Source organism: Stenella coeruleoalba (assembly GCF_951394435.1).
Source record: "Stenella coeruleoalba genome assembly, chromosome: 3".
In the NCBI taxonomy this organism is placed as follows: Eukaryota; Metazoa; Chordata; class Mammalia; order Artiodactyla; family Delphinidae; genus Stenella; species Stenella coeruleoalba.
The window spans coordinates 152,652,317-152,666,624 of record NC_137148.1 but is presented as its reverse complement, the minus strand read 5'-3'; the positions used below and the strand labels follow the sequence as shown (position 1 = coordinate 152,666,624).

The following is a 14,308-nucleotide window of genomic DNA, read 5'->3' as shown; positions in this document are numbered from 1 at the left end:
GTGGGCCTCTTTTCCAACTCCAACTCGCATTTCACTCCGGAACCAAAGGAAGACTCACACCTTCCTGCTTTTTAGTGATACCTCAAGGTCATTACCATATTGTGATCACCGTGAAGAATAGCCAGACAATTGTTATTTCAGAGCCATCTGACAGTTTGTAGCTCTAAAAATTAACTAAGGACCGCATTTGTCAAAAATATCCTAGTTTAAGATTTTGGTAATACAGCAACAGTAATTCCGAAGTCATTATGCTACAGTTGCAGATTAAATAGACTAGAGAAAGGAAGCTTGCCAGATGGTGGTTTACATTATCTACAGACTGTCTCGGCTCAAGGTTAACTTCCCTGGGAGAAAACCCATAAACCCAGAAGCATCAAAAATAACCTGCACGTGCAGAGGGGAGACAGCTTTGCTTGTCAAATTTTACATTCTTTCTGATCTCTGGGCCCTGGTGATTTATCTCCCATGGAATGGAATAAGGAGGGGAACAAGTAGGGACATTCCCTTCGAGCAGCGGCCGCATGCCTGGCATGTCCTTACCTGCTTTCAAGGCTGACTGCTTCCCACACATATGTTGCCTTTTTTAAGCCTCAAGCCCTCGATCCTTTGCTGAAATACAATAATTTCATTCCTATGGTTTTCAATACCAAAAACTCAACCTCCAGGAGGGCTAAAGTCTAATTTGTACTCCAAACCAAGTAGCAGTGCAGTTCGCTACTACCGAGGCTGAATCCATAAAGACTTCAAGACCACGTCCAGAAGACAAGTTATTATATATAATACCCTAGAAGATCTGAAACATAATTATCATATACATAGCTGGTCCTTCAGAGCTTTTTACCTATAACATGTTTCTTTGATGAAAGTTATTTAATGTACTGGAGATAACTGTGACTTACTGATCAAATATTTGAATACTTATACTTATCTGGGATTTCATTTCTGCTGAAAGAAAAAGGAAGAACAGGACTCACTAAAAAAAAAAAAAACTTTAGAAATGAAAGTAAAAATCTTATCACACACTATGACTTTTGGAAGCAGCATAGAGGGGCAGTCAACGGTAAAACACTGGTGAAATAGGTCAACACTCTAGGCCAAAAATCCATTATTATTATCATCAGTGACAGTACCACAACTGTGCCCTTCAGAATTAATAATCACTCCTAAGGATCTTCATTTGGCACCAGATGATGCGTTTAAGAGAAACGCTCTGGGAGGTTTTGAATCAGACTTGGTTTTTTGTTAGCCAAGTTACAGGAGAATTTTTAAAGTGGAGGGAGGGGAAGAAGGAAACGGACCAGGAAAAGAATTTAAGCCATCATCTATAAACCAACAAAGCACTGATAGTTCCAAACATTATGTCAGACACTAAAATGACTGATATAGGCTCAAGTGGTTTATAAAACCTATAAAAAGACTACACCAGCAAAGTCCCCATTTATCTGTAGAGTTCAGAAACTAAAACAAGGAATATTATAGCTTAAAACCTTATCTCAAGAGAATCATATACACTTCACATGAATAAAAATACCTGAAACCAAACATTTTTAAAAGCTCCAATACCCAAAATATAAAGAAAAATATTAATTCAGAAGACTCAATCAATCCATGATAATCACAAAATGGCTGGGCAATCTCTATCTCCCTTCCACACTAACCATCCATCCCATGGAAGACCAAGGGAGATCAGACCTTCCACACTTACCTTCCAGACCTTCCAGACACCTGGCTGCTGCAAAATTCTATGGAGACTCCTTGTGGAACAGCAGTTTCCCATCTCTTGTGTCTCTCCCTATCATGATCATGATCATGCAGGAAGCAAGTCTGGCTGTGCTATTTCTTATCATTGTCTGTCACCCATCTGCAGCATGGTATTGTACAGATAAGGAAAAAGTAGTTCCCTTTCCCCCAGAAGGTTGAGGCTCAGGTACAGGGTAATTCTCCTGTGCACACAGTCATTATTTAGGCCGACTCAGTGACTTCAACAGGCTTAATCATGTGATCAGGTTTGTTGCCAGCTGCGTAATGCTCCCACATCTGTAGATAGAGCCGCTCTAGGTCCATTGTGTATTGCTTGGTGTTGAACAGAGGGCTAGATGTTCTCTGCTTCCAGACTTTGCCACGAATTTTCTTCAGGTATTCTAGATCAGTTCCCAGTTTCACAGCTATGTCTTCATATTCTTGTCTATTTTGAGCAATAAGCTCAAGACAGCCTAAACAAGTGAGCTGGGAAGCTGCAACTCGGGAAGCAAGAGTCTCTCCTGGCATAGTCACCACGGGTGTCCCTGACCAAAGGACATCCATCCCTGTGGTGTGTCCATTACAGAGTGGAGTGTCCAAGCAGACATCAGCCAGCTGGCCTCTCCGAACATGTTCCTCTTTAGGAGCAACAGGTGAAAAAATGATACGGTTCTGGGGAAGGCCCATATTTTGTGCATACTGTTGAATATTAGGTTCTCCTACTGCTGGAAAACGCAACAGCCACAGTACACTATTGGGAACACGCTTCAGAATATTTGCCCACATCTGCAAAGTAGATGGGTCAATTTTATATAACTGATTGAAGTTACAGTACACAATGGCATCTTCCGGTAACCCGTACTGAGAACGTGTGGTTACAATAATGGTACGGGGAACCTCCTCTCCAGTGGCAGCCTTAATGTTGATCTGGGTAGTTGCCAGTCCATTGCTAAGACTGAATCCATTAATTGTTATCTGAATTTGTCCTCTGTTAATCATTTCAATAACTGCCTCTGCAATAGTATTCATAGGAATGACAGGCATATTAAGAGCCGTATTACTGCTGTCTGCGTTGTCTCCTCCATCAGGACATTTCATCTTGACAATCTGCACATCTGGGAGACTATCAAGAAATGCTTTGAGGTCGATGCCGTTCAGCACAATCCGATTGTCATAAATGTGCCCATTGGACTGAAAATCGATGACTGCCTTCTTCTTCAGGTGAGGGAACATATTAGCATGATCGCCAATAAAGAAAGTATGGGGCATATAAGCCAGTTTCTCAGAATACTGCTCAGCAACTTCAGCAGGTGAAGTTTCCTGATCAGTGATGATATAATCCATGAAAAACACACCACTGGTCCCAGGGTAGCCCAGCCACATTGCCTGAATAGGAGCTGGCCTGAGAGCAAAGAGTTCATTTCGAGCACCCCTGGTATAACCATTCATATTTACAAGGATATGTATACCATCTTGATGGATGCGATCAGCTGCTTTCCCATTGCATGGAATCTGAGAAAGATCAATGAAATGATGGGCTTCTGCCATCACCTTCGCTCGGAAGTTTGTGCCATCATCTGGGCTCAGGGCATAACAGAATACCTCAAATTTATCAGGATTGTGCATGCCTGGAATAGACTGCATAAGATGAGAAGTAGGATGATTCCCAAAGTCAGAACTCACGTATCCTACACGCAGTCGACCATCACTGAGCTTCAAGTCTTTTGGATGTTCGTACGGTGGTTTATGAAGGACACCGATCTCATCCAAGCAGAGGTTCCCGTGGCTCTCAGCAATAGCCTTCCTGAAGCCATGAGAAAGAGGATAGAGCATACTATGATGAGGCTGCACAGAAGGCAACCTATTCTTCTCCAGCTGGTCAGCCACAATGCTGACCAACTTCTTCATTCGCTCATCATAGTCTGTCCAATCACAGACAATCTGCAGGCAATGAGCCAAATCACAATAAGCGTCAGGAAAATCAGGTTCAAGCTTCAGAGCAGTGCGATAAGAAGCAATTGCTTCTGGAATATTCCCTGAATACTTGTGAATGGAAGCCAGATTGCTGTGGGCATCCGCAAGTGCAGGGTTAATCTGAATGGCACGAGTATAACACTGCAAGGCTCCCTGAACATCCTGCATCTCCTTTAGAGTGTTTCCCATGTTACAGTAGGCATCAGCAAAGGTAGGACTGATTCGAACAGCCTCCTTATAATGCATCAGAGCTTCCTGCAGTTTTCCCTGCTGCTGCAATACACTTGCTAAATTTGAATGGGCAACAGCAAACTCTGGGAAGACTTCTAATGCTTTACGATACAAGCGAACTGCCTCTTCAATGTTCCCCTGGTCTCCTTTGATATTGGCTAGGTTATTCAGAGAGTCTGCATGGGTGGGACACAGCCGCAGAGCTGTATTATAACAATCTTCTGCTTCGGCAACACTGCCCTTCCCTTCCAGAGCGTTGGCTAGGTTGCAGTAAGCATCAGGGAAATGTGGTTGCAATTCAATAGCTCGCCTGTAGGTGTCTATTGCCAGATCTATCAGGCCTTGCTCATAGTATACACAAGCCAGGTTGGCATGTACCACTGCATGATTTGGGCTCAAGCTTAGGGCACAAAGGTAAGCTGCCACAGCTCTGTCAAAAATCCGTGCGTCTTGCAAGACATTTCCTAAATTGATATAAGCATCCAGAAAACTGGGGTCAAGGGTGACAGCCTTTTCAAAGCGATGAACTGCAAGCCAAATCTCCCCTTGTGCATTGAAAACACAGCCAAGATTACTCCAAGCTACTGCAAAGTTCGGTTGCGTCTCCATTGCTTTCAAATAACATGCCTTGGCTCCTTCCAAGCGACCCAGGGCTTTGAGCAGGTTCCCCAGGTCACTGCGAACACAGTACAAATCAGGATTGCACTGAAGAGCAGAGACGTAAGCTTGTACTGCCCCTTCCATGTCGCCTGCTGCTACCAAAGCGGCTGCCAGGTTAATATAACCATCGATGAAATCTGGTTTGAGATGCAATGCATGCCGGTAATGCTCAATTGCTTCCTGCAACTGCCCTCTTTCCTTGTACACATTCCCCAAATTCGAATAGGCTTCTGCCAGAAGAGGGTTCTGTTTAATTGCCAGAGTACTAAAGTGGGCAGATCTGTCCAGCCTTCGACACTGGAAGTGTAGAGATGAAAGTAATAAAAGTACTCCAGTATTGTCTGGCTCTTGTCTCCACAGCTGCATGCAGTGTTTCTCAGCTGCCTCAAAATTTCCTGCCTGATATTCTCGATGTGCCAACTCAGCTAACCCTTGGAAGGAAAGCATACGTTTCGTTGGTTCTGTGCTGTCGGCCACGTTGCCCACAGAAGACGCCATCTGGAGCTTCTGCAGAGAGTGATAAAAGGGGGTAATTGAGTCCCGCTGCCGCCACTACTGGCAAGAATGTTTCTAGAGGTAGCAAATACGAGGGCAGCAGCCGTACCACTGCTTTGGCAGGCTTAAGCGGCGGCGACAGTTACAGGCACCGAACCTTAGGAACTCTGGTTGGTCGTCTAACTGTCACGCTCTTGAAATCTTAATTCTTAACCCTGCCCTCTTCCACCATTTTTCTCCTAATCAGGGAATAAAAATTACCTATACACTTGCCTTAGAAGAAATCAAAAGTCAGTAGTCCAAACACTTTTCAAAATTTTGTTTTCTGCCTAGTTGGAAAGGAAATACATGATTGACTTTACTTCATCATTCATACAGTCAATGTGGAAAACATTAGGGCCGTGAATTTCAATACAGTAAGATCAGAAAATTTTAAATTGGCCTTCCCAAACCACTAATAAGTAACCGATGTTGTATATAATGCTAAAATCTTAGAGACTGAGTTTGATATTTTAAAAGTTCTGAAAGGATTAGTTAATTTCTCCTCATCATATTTCTCATGCCTCAAACCTATTACTTTTTTAAAAATAAATTTATTTATTTTTATTTATTTATTTTTATTTTGGCTGCATTGGGTCTTCAATAGTGCGTGCAGACTTTCTCCAGTTGCGGCGAGCGGGGGCTACTCTTTGTTGCGGTGCCCGGGCTTCTCATCACAGAAGCTTCTATTGTTGTTCCACAACTCTATGGGTTCCTTTTTAGGTCCTATGAAGAACCCTAGAAATTAGTTCATGTAATTATAGGTTTTTGCAAAATTGTCAAAAGTGAGATATTTTCACTTCCATCAGGTAAGACCAGCGTCTCTTTCTTTGCCAATTTTCCTTCTATCATATTCCGCTATGTTGGATCATATTGGAATGGCCACAGGCTTTTTTGAAATCTGGCTAAGGAGATTTTCTTTTGTTCTGTGGTACGCGGACCTCTCACTGTTGTGGCCTCTCCCGTTGTGGAGCACAGGCTCTGGACGCACAGGCTCAGCGGCCATGGCTCACGGGCCTAGCCGCTCCGCGGCATGTGGGATCTTCCCGGACCGGGGCACGAACCCCTGTCCCCTGCATCGGCATGGACTCTCAACCACTGCGCCACCAGGGAAGCCCTAAGGAGATGTTTTAAGTGAGGCTATTATGTGATTTTCAGACACCACCATATGTAATTGACTATATACTATCCCATTACAGGAATAACTTCCAGTACTCATACTGACTACTCTACTGACTTAACTAGCACAAGACACAGAAGCATAAGGACAAAAACCACCTTACAATATAGCCATGTCTTGCACTTCACAGCTCTCAAAGCATGTGCGTTTGAAGAAGAAAAAAAGAACTGAAAAGTACAAAACCAGAAGCTATTCTGTGGAAAATTATTTCAATCATCAGGCATGTGAAAGATAAGTCAAAGATTCAGTTCTCATCAATGCTTAGTCAAAACGGGAAATTTTCTTCTGTCAAGAATATACTCCAGGGGCTTCCCTGATGGCGCTGTGGTTAAGAAGCCACCTGCCAATGCAGGGGACAAGGGTTCGAGCCCTGGTCCGGGAAGATCCCACATTCCACGGAGCAACTAAGCCGGTGTGCCACAACTACGGAGCCTGCGCTCTAGAGCCCGTGAGCCACGACTACTGAGCCTGCGAGCCACAACTACTGAAGCCTGCGTGCCTAGCGCTCGTGCTCTGCAACGAGAAGCCACCGCAATGAGAAGCCTGTGTACCGCAACAAAGAGTAGCCCCCACTTCCTGCAAGTAGAGAAAGCCTGCGCACAGCAACGAAGACCCAACACAGCCAAAAATAAATAAATAAATAAATAAATAAAAGAATATACCCCATCAACAATGTGTGTAATGGAATGGTGTGAATGAGTATTTTATCAGAATTCCTGTAATGCACAAACCTATAGCAGTACTGAAATCAGTAATGCATTTATAATAGTAAATATTTATGAGGAAGTAATCCATAGAGGTTTTCTCAAAGTTAACAATGAAAATTAATGTGACATTATCAATAATAAATTGTGAAGCTGAAATAAACTTTTCTAAACTATTAATAACTAGAAGCAAATTCTAATCAACCATGTTACAAGAAATCTATGTCTATAAACTACAAAGTTTATTTCTTAAAATTTTATTTCGAAAATACATAAACTGTCGTATGAGGAGGCAGTTAAAGAATATATAGCTAAAAGAGTGGGGGAAAAGTTTTATAGAGACACATCTGGCAGTAGTTCATTTTTAAATGTCATTTTTCTAGATTTTGTGACACCTATAGTATTGATATTTGAAAGCATTTAAAAAACTGTAATTTGAAGATTTGCTACTTCCAGGTAGAATAAAATATTTGGAAGCAAAACAACGTTTCCACTGAGAAAAACAAAAAAAGCCAAATAAAATAGCCAGCATTCAATCAAAAAGTTCTAGACAAACCAAGAGATAGAATCATATGACTAAAATTCTAAGAACAGATAATACAAATATATTTATATAAGATATTGTGTATCTTTATCAGGAAAAATCTTTCTCAAGAAAAGACTTTAAAATCATCAGAATTAATACTATATTTTATTTGTATATTTATATATAGATATTTATATATTTATATAAAGAACTTAAAGATAAAGCCCTAGTTAAGGCAGTGACAATAGTAGCAGTGGGAGTGAAAAGAAATGGTTATATTCAAGCACATTTTGTCAGGAAAAGTCCAAGATCAAATGTCTGACTGCATACATGGGATGGATAGACGGAGTGGGAAAAATCAAAAGTTAACTATAGAGGTTCTAGTGAAGATGGGGTTGCCGTCACCCAACCCAAGGGGTTGTGATCATCCCCAAGGTCTAGGAGACTCAAAGGGAAGGTCATGGTCAGAGGCAAAGTTAATTGGTGGGAAAATAAGACTTCCAGTCTCTCCATCTCCTTATACCAGTTTTTTTTTTTTAACATCTTTATTGGAGTATAATTACTTTACAATGGTGTGTTAGTTTCTGCTTTATAACAAAGTAAATCAGTTATACATATGTCCCCATATCTCTTCCCTCTTGCATCTCTCTCCCTCCCACCCTCCCTATCCCACCCCTCTAGGTGGTCACAAAGCACTGAGCGGATCGCCCTGTGCTATGCGGCTGCTTTCCACTAGCTATCTATTTCTTACACCAGTTTTGTTTTTCTGCTCATATATGTAGCAGCATTTCATTCAAGGGGAATGTCATTGATCTGACTGGTCAAATTAAACAACATAGTTCAAGGCATATTTACAGTGGTTAGTTCCTCCACAATTTAGAAAGTCACATTCACAATTTCCCTCTTCCTACGCCGCAGAACACATTGGCCATTCCTCCGAAGTTTCCACTCCACAGAGTGGACCAGAGATGACGTTAGCCCAGAACTGAGAGCTTGGCATGAGATGGTGTCAGCCCCACGTAGAGCTCTGGCATAAGTTATAACCCAACCCAGCTCTACAGAGAGCTCTGCATGGAATCCTGGGAGTAAACTCAGCCATAATAATGGGATTCTGTTTTTCATTTGCTTTTCTTCCTTGCTTAACTTTCCCTGGCCACTCTGACAAACAAACTTTCAGGCATTCCTGGACCACTCACTAACTTTATTCCATTTAATCTCATCCAGATTCCCAAGAAAATTACTAACTATAAGGAAGGAAATTTGGAACATGGTGAGTTTTAGATGCCTGAAATATACAGGTCATTGAATCCAGTTAAGTAGCAAATTATCTGGATCTCAAATATGCCAGTAGAATAGCAGACTAAGGTCAATTTAATGTACTCTTACTGGAGACACATGTAAATTCTGGGTCAATTTTGAAAAAGTTAAAAGCACATAGCTGAGATTAAAAGAAAGAAAGGAACACCTGCATGTTTCAGAAAGTAACAGAGAAATTAAATCCAGAGAAAGAAGAGCGGACTGATGTCTGTGGGTTCCGTTCCTTAGTATAGGCCTTATGTAAATAGGGGCTGGAGCTAGGAATCTAACATTACCTTGAGGCCAGGAATTTAGACTCAGGATGGAACAATATTGAGAAGTTGGTACAGATATCCTACAGAAATTTCATGAGGAACTGCTTAGTCCATTAAGAGGGCCAAGGGAGGTGGTGAGGAAGACTGATATCTCTTGAAAACCTTCAGGTACGGAAAACATCAACACCTCTGAAAAGTAGGCCTGTCCTTCCCAGCGTTGTGATGGCCAGGTTGTCACTAACCTGTAAGGCCCTGTATGAATCAGAAACTGCAAGGAGAGTAATTCAAAGAAAAACAGATGCAGGATGGGCGTGGCAATAAATCCTAGGACCCTATCAGAAACAAAATTAAAACCACTCTAAAGCGAAATTTTAACAAACCAGAGCAGATAGTATCCTAACCAGAATAGAATAATAATTCTGAGGAAGTTACTTTAGTTATTTAAGTAATATTCAATGCATTTCCATGGCCAGGCCCTTTTGAAGAATTCTAAAACATATACAAACAATTCGTTTCCATCTTATATAGTCCACCATCCAGAGCAAAATTCACTTAAGTACTGTACTGGTGGAAATCGGGCAGCACTATGGAGACAATAAAAAGGTGTTTACCATCAAAAAACGTCAAGGTAAGAAAGATAATGTCTAATTTTTAATTATCCTGTGGTTTATTGAAATCTTTTGGAAACCCAAAATAGAGAAAACCTAGGAGGCAATGAAGACTTAAATATTTAGAGATTTATCAACTCATCTATAAAAGCTTTATTAATCTCTTCTTTTAATACCATTCCTGAGAGGTATAAATGTGTCCAGTGATAGGGTTGAAGAAGCCTGAGAGAATTTCAATTGTTTACTATTCTTGGTCAGCTATTAAGACCGTTCAGGATCACCTTGATTTTCATGGCATCATCCAACAAAAAGCAGGATATTTTACAGAAAGTCCTGGTCCACTTTTTGGCTTGCTTTTGTGTTTATGTTTTTGGTTTTCTCACATTGGGCGGTACATTAGGCTACCTATTGCATACTCCCTCATTCATGCATGCATTCATTCAAACAATATTTACTGAGTTGAGATATTTAATTAACACCCAATAAATGATGTTTAGATGAATGAATGTGCTTTTTATCAAAGTAAGTGTAAGTACTGAGAAAAATTACAGAATGTATGATCCCAGCCCCACAAAAGCGTATAATTGTGTTGAGGATATAACATATGCTGGTGAAATAACTAATATATCATATTGGACAGTTTCTAAGTTCAAAAATGAGTTTTTATAAATAATCAGAGCCTAAGGAGGACAAAGAAGGGACAGTTCATTATGGGTTGAATCTATCAATAAATGTACATTTCAGATGAGATTTGAGATTGACCTTAAAGAAAGAAGAGGACTTAGATATATGAACAGAGAACAAAAAAGGCATGGTGATAGCATGTGCATAGATAGTGTGGCCAATATTTATGTTCTTCGTTAAAGATAGTCAGAGATAACCCAAATGTAACTGTTCCCATGGGTCCATTCTCAGTATCCAAACAAAACGGCAAATCCTATCTCAGTAAAACTAATGAAAAACACAGTCTTTAACAAAGACATTGTGAAGGAAAGGGGGAGAGAAAGGCTTGCGTCCCACACCACACAACAAAACTTATTTAATTATTTGTTTCATTTTCTCCCTCTGAAAATTTCCTCTCCCTCTCTCTGTATGTCTCTCTTCTCCCACATCTGGCCACACTCTACCAGCCACCTTTCCAGATCTTTCCAGAACTCTCCATCCTAGTTTCATTATGCCACAAGTTGAACATCTCACAGGTCTCCAGGATGCATCCTCATCACTTATTCCACAAAGACAAACAAAGGACACTTCTCAGGATCACGTTTCTTGGAAGGAAGAGATCACGAGGAGTGATTATAAATAATATAAGGTGGAGAACAGTGACTTAAAATACCATTTTTCCTCTTAGAATGTGAATACAGGGAACTTTGGGAAACTAGAAAATGTAGAAAGGATTCATTGATAATTATTTATTTTCAATGAATAAAATAAAATGTAATAATACGGCTAAACTCTGACAGATTAACTTTTTCAAAAGTTGCTTTCACACACCTTCACTATTGGGATGTTTGATAAACACATCTTTCTTCTTTCTTTGCAGATACTGGCACCAAACTTTCAAACAATAAGAACCTTCCCATAAGTCCCTTGCCAGGCAAGATTAAGGTATAACAATCCAAACAGATTTTTGAAGAAGATAACTGGTTGAAAGCACAGGAAAAGTGCTGGGTTTCTCTTTTTCAACGGTCACATAATGAGTAACGTGGGAACTGGTTTACAAAGTCTCTCTCCATGAGGGGCTAAGGTTAAGATTAGAACTTCTGAGGCCAGAAGAGCAAAATAACTACAACAACACACATATTTTCAAGAGCCGCCCTTTGGATGTGAGGGATTGATTTTTCCCACCTTTTTTCAGCAGCCCAACTGGTGTCTTTAGTAAATGACATAAGAGAATACAGTGTGGCCAAGAAGGCTTAGATTTCCTTAGCCCCAAGTCAGATATTCTCAAGTGACTGTCCACTCAAATTAAAAAGAGAGATTTACAAGAGGAAACTGGATACAACTGAGTGTACTTTTATTTCAACCCTTTACCTGAATGTTTTGTTTTGTTTTCAGTTCTCCACTGAAGTTGCCTACATTAATATATTTTTAAGAACATTTCCTTAAGTTGAAGTATTCATTCAGTATATTCATTTACTATAATTGAGAAAAGCCAAATGACTTAGGCAAATTCATTTCTATATTGCCACAGCAGTGTACTGTGAACTAAATGACACCTGGCAGTTCTTTACTCAGATACTAACTCAATTAGAAGGCAGAACAAGGATACCTACCCATTCAGGGAAGAAAGGACACTTAGCCTCTGTAGCTGTCTTAGGTCTCTTATCATCACAGTAACAAATTGAAGACTAAAAACCATACGATCATCTCAATAGATGCAGAAAAAGCTTTTGAAAAAATTCAATATCCATTCATGGTAAAAACTCTCCAGAAAGTGGGCACAGAGGGAACATACCTCAACATAATAAAGGCCATATATGACAAGCCCATAGCTAACATACTCAATGGTGAAAAGCTGAAAGCATTTCCCCTAAGATCAGGAACAAGACAAGGATGCCCACTCTCACCACTTTTATTGAACAGAGTTTTGGAAGTCCTAGCCACAGCAATCAGACAAGAAAAAATAAATAAATAAAAGGACTCCAAAATGGAAAGGAAAAAGTAAAACTGTCACTGTTTGCAGATGGCATGATACACAGAAAATCTGAAAGACACCATCAAAAAACTATTTGAGCGCAAACATGAACTTGGTAAATTTGCAGGATACAATAGATTTCTATATATGAATTTTGTATTTCTATACACTCACAGTGAACTATCAGAAAGAGAAATTAAGGAAACAATCCCATTTACAATCGCATAAAAAAGAATAAAATACATAAGAATAAACCTGCCTAAGGAGGTAAAAGACCTGAACCCAGGAAACTATATGACACTCATAAAAGAAATGAAAGATGACACAAACAGCTGGAAAGATATACCGTGGTCACGGATTGGAAGAATTAATATTGTTAAAATGACCATCATACCCAAGGAAATCTACGCATTCAATGCAGTCTGTATCAACATATCAAGGGCATTTTCCACAGACCTAGAACAAATAATTTTAAAGTTTGTATGGAAACACAAAAGATCCTGAATAGCTAAAACAGTCTTGAGAAAGAAGAACACAACTGGAGGAATCATGCTCCCTGGCTTCAGACTGTGCTACAAACCTACAGTAATCAAAACAGTATGGTACCGGCACAAAAACATCCATCACTGGAACAGAATAGAGAGCCCAGAAAGAAACCCATGCACTTATGGTCAATCAATCTATGACAAAGGAGGCAAGAATATGCAATGGAGAAAAGTCTGGGCTTCCTTAGGGATGGTGTCATCAATTAATTTGTTTTCTTAAATGGACCATACTTTACCATGTCTTTGTATACCTTGTGAGTTTTTTGGCTGAACATCTGGCTTTCAAATATTATAATGTGGTGTCTATGGAAATCAGATTCTCCTACTTTCCCAGGGTTTTCTGGCCTTTGGATTGTTGAAGGCTGTAGTAGTCTGTTTGTTTAGGGACCTTTCCAAACTAGTTTTGCAATGACTGTACTCCTTATCGTATGTAGGCACTGAAGTCTCTGTTCCTTTAGTTCATGTTTAGCTAATGTTTTGACAGAGATGTCCTTGAATTCCTGCACCTAAGACAAACAAAAACAAATATACACAAGCACATCCACATGCACACTCAAAACCACACACCTCTCCCCATTGTGCAGATTGCTGGATCACTCCTTCAACATTTAGCTGACCTGCACTGAGTTCAGGGCTCAGCCCATGGTAAAAGCTTAGACTCCTCTGGTGTTTTCAGAACATGCATCTTATCTTGAGTATGCATGTGGCTTTCTTAATTTCTCTGGACACATGTGTACTTTTTGTATGTTCTATGTTCCCAAAGAATCTCCGCCAACTTTTGCTCCTGCATCTTATGTGGTCTATTGTATTTCAATGCACAGTCTTCTGCCCCAGGCATCTCTGCTTTGCACTTTTTTTGAGCAATGACCGCTGCTTTTCCAGACTGTGTTCCAGGTTAGCTAAGACAGAGATAAGCATCTTGTGTCAGTCCTTCAGGTAGCTCCCAGACAGGTTAGAACAGATACACATAATAATCCGAGAGTACGGTCTCTTCTGCTCCCTCCTGAAGCAGGATTGAGGGTCCCATACTAGGAATGGCCTGCTGCTACTTTAAGACTATCACTGCATTAAGACCCCACCACTTTAAGACCACCACTACACTAACAGTGGATGGGGCAAGGGCAAGTAAAAATGCCACAAAGCTTTCCTGCCTTTTTCCAATTGCCTCTTCCCTGGTTCAGTATGTGTTTGGTTGCTGTAAATCTTTGCCTGATTTCAGGACTAAGAGAACCTCAAGGAACGCCAGAACAAGAAACAATATAATCAAACTCTCAGATGCCAAAAGACAGGGAAAGAATCTTTACTCCCAAAGGAGAAAGAAAAAACAAATTTGTTACAAAGCAGGGATCCTCAAAAAGATTCATAGCTAATTTCCTATCTGAAACCACGGAAGAAGC

At 40.4% G+C, this 14,308-nt stretch overlaps 1 protein-coding gene across 1 annotated transcript; it reads right to left on the bottom strand.

Moving 5' to 3' along the window:
- Positions 1 to 265: 265 nt before the first annotated feature.
- LOC307184558 (UDP-N-acetylglucosamine--peptide N-acetylglucosaminyltransferase 110 kDa subunit-like) lies at positions 266 to 5,656 on the bottom strand. The gene has a single exon (XM_079918145.1). It carries the CDS (start codon positions 5,101 to 5,103, stop codon positions 1,963 to 1,965), a length of 3,141 nt encoding a protein of 1,046 aa, XP_079774271.1. The 5' UTR covers positions 5,104 to 5,656; the 3' UTR covers positions 266 to 1,962.
- Positions 5,657 to 14,308: the final 8,652 nt, after the last annotated feature.

What these genes read in the sequence shown, in the direction of transcription:
- LOC307184558 (XM_079918145.1), bottom strand. Translation starts at nt 5,103, where the DNA reads ATGGCGTCTTCTGTGGGCAACGTGGCCGACAGCACAGAACCAACGAAA.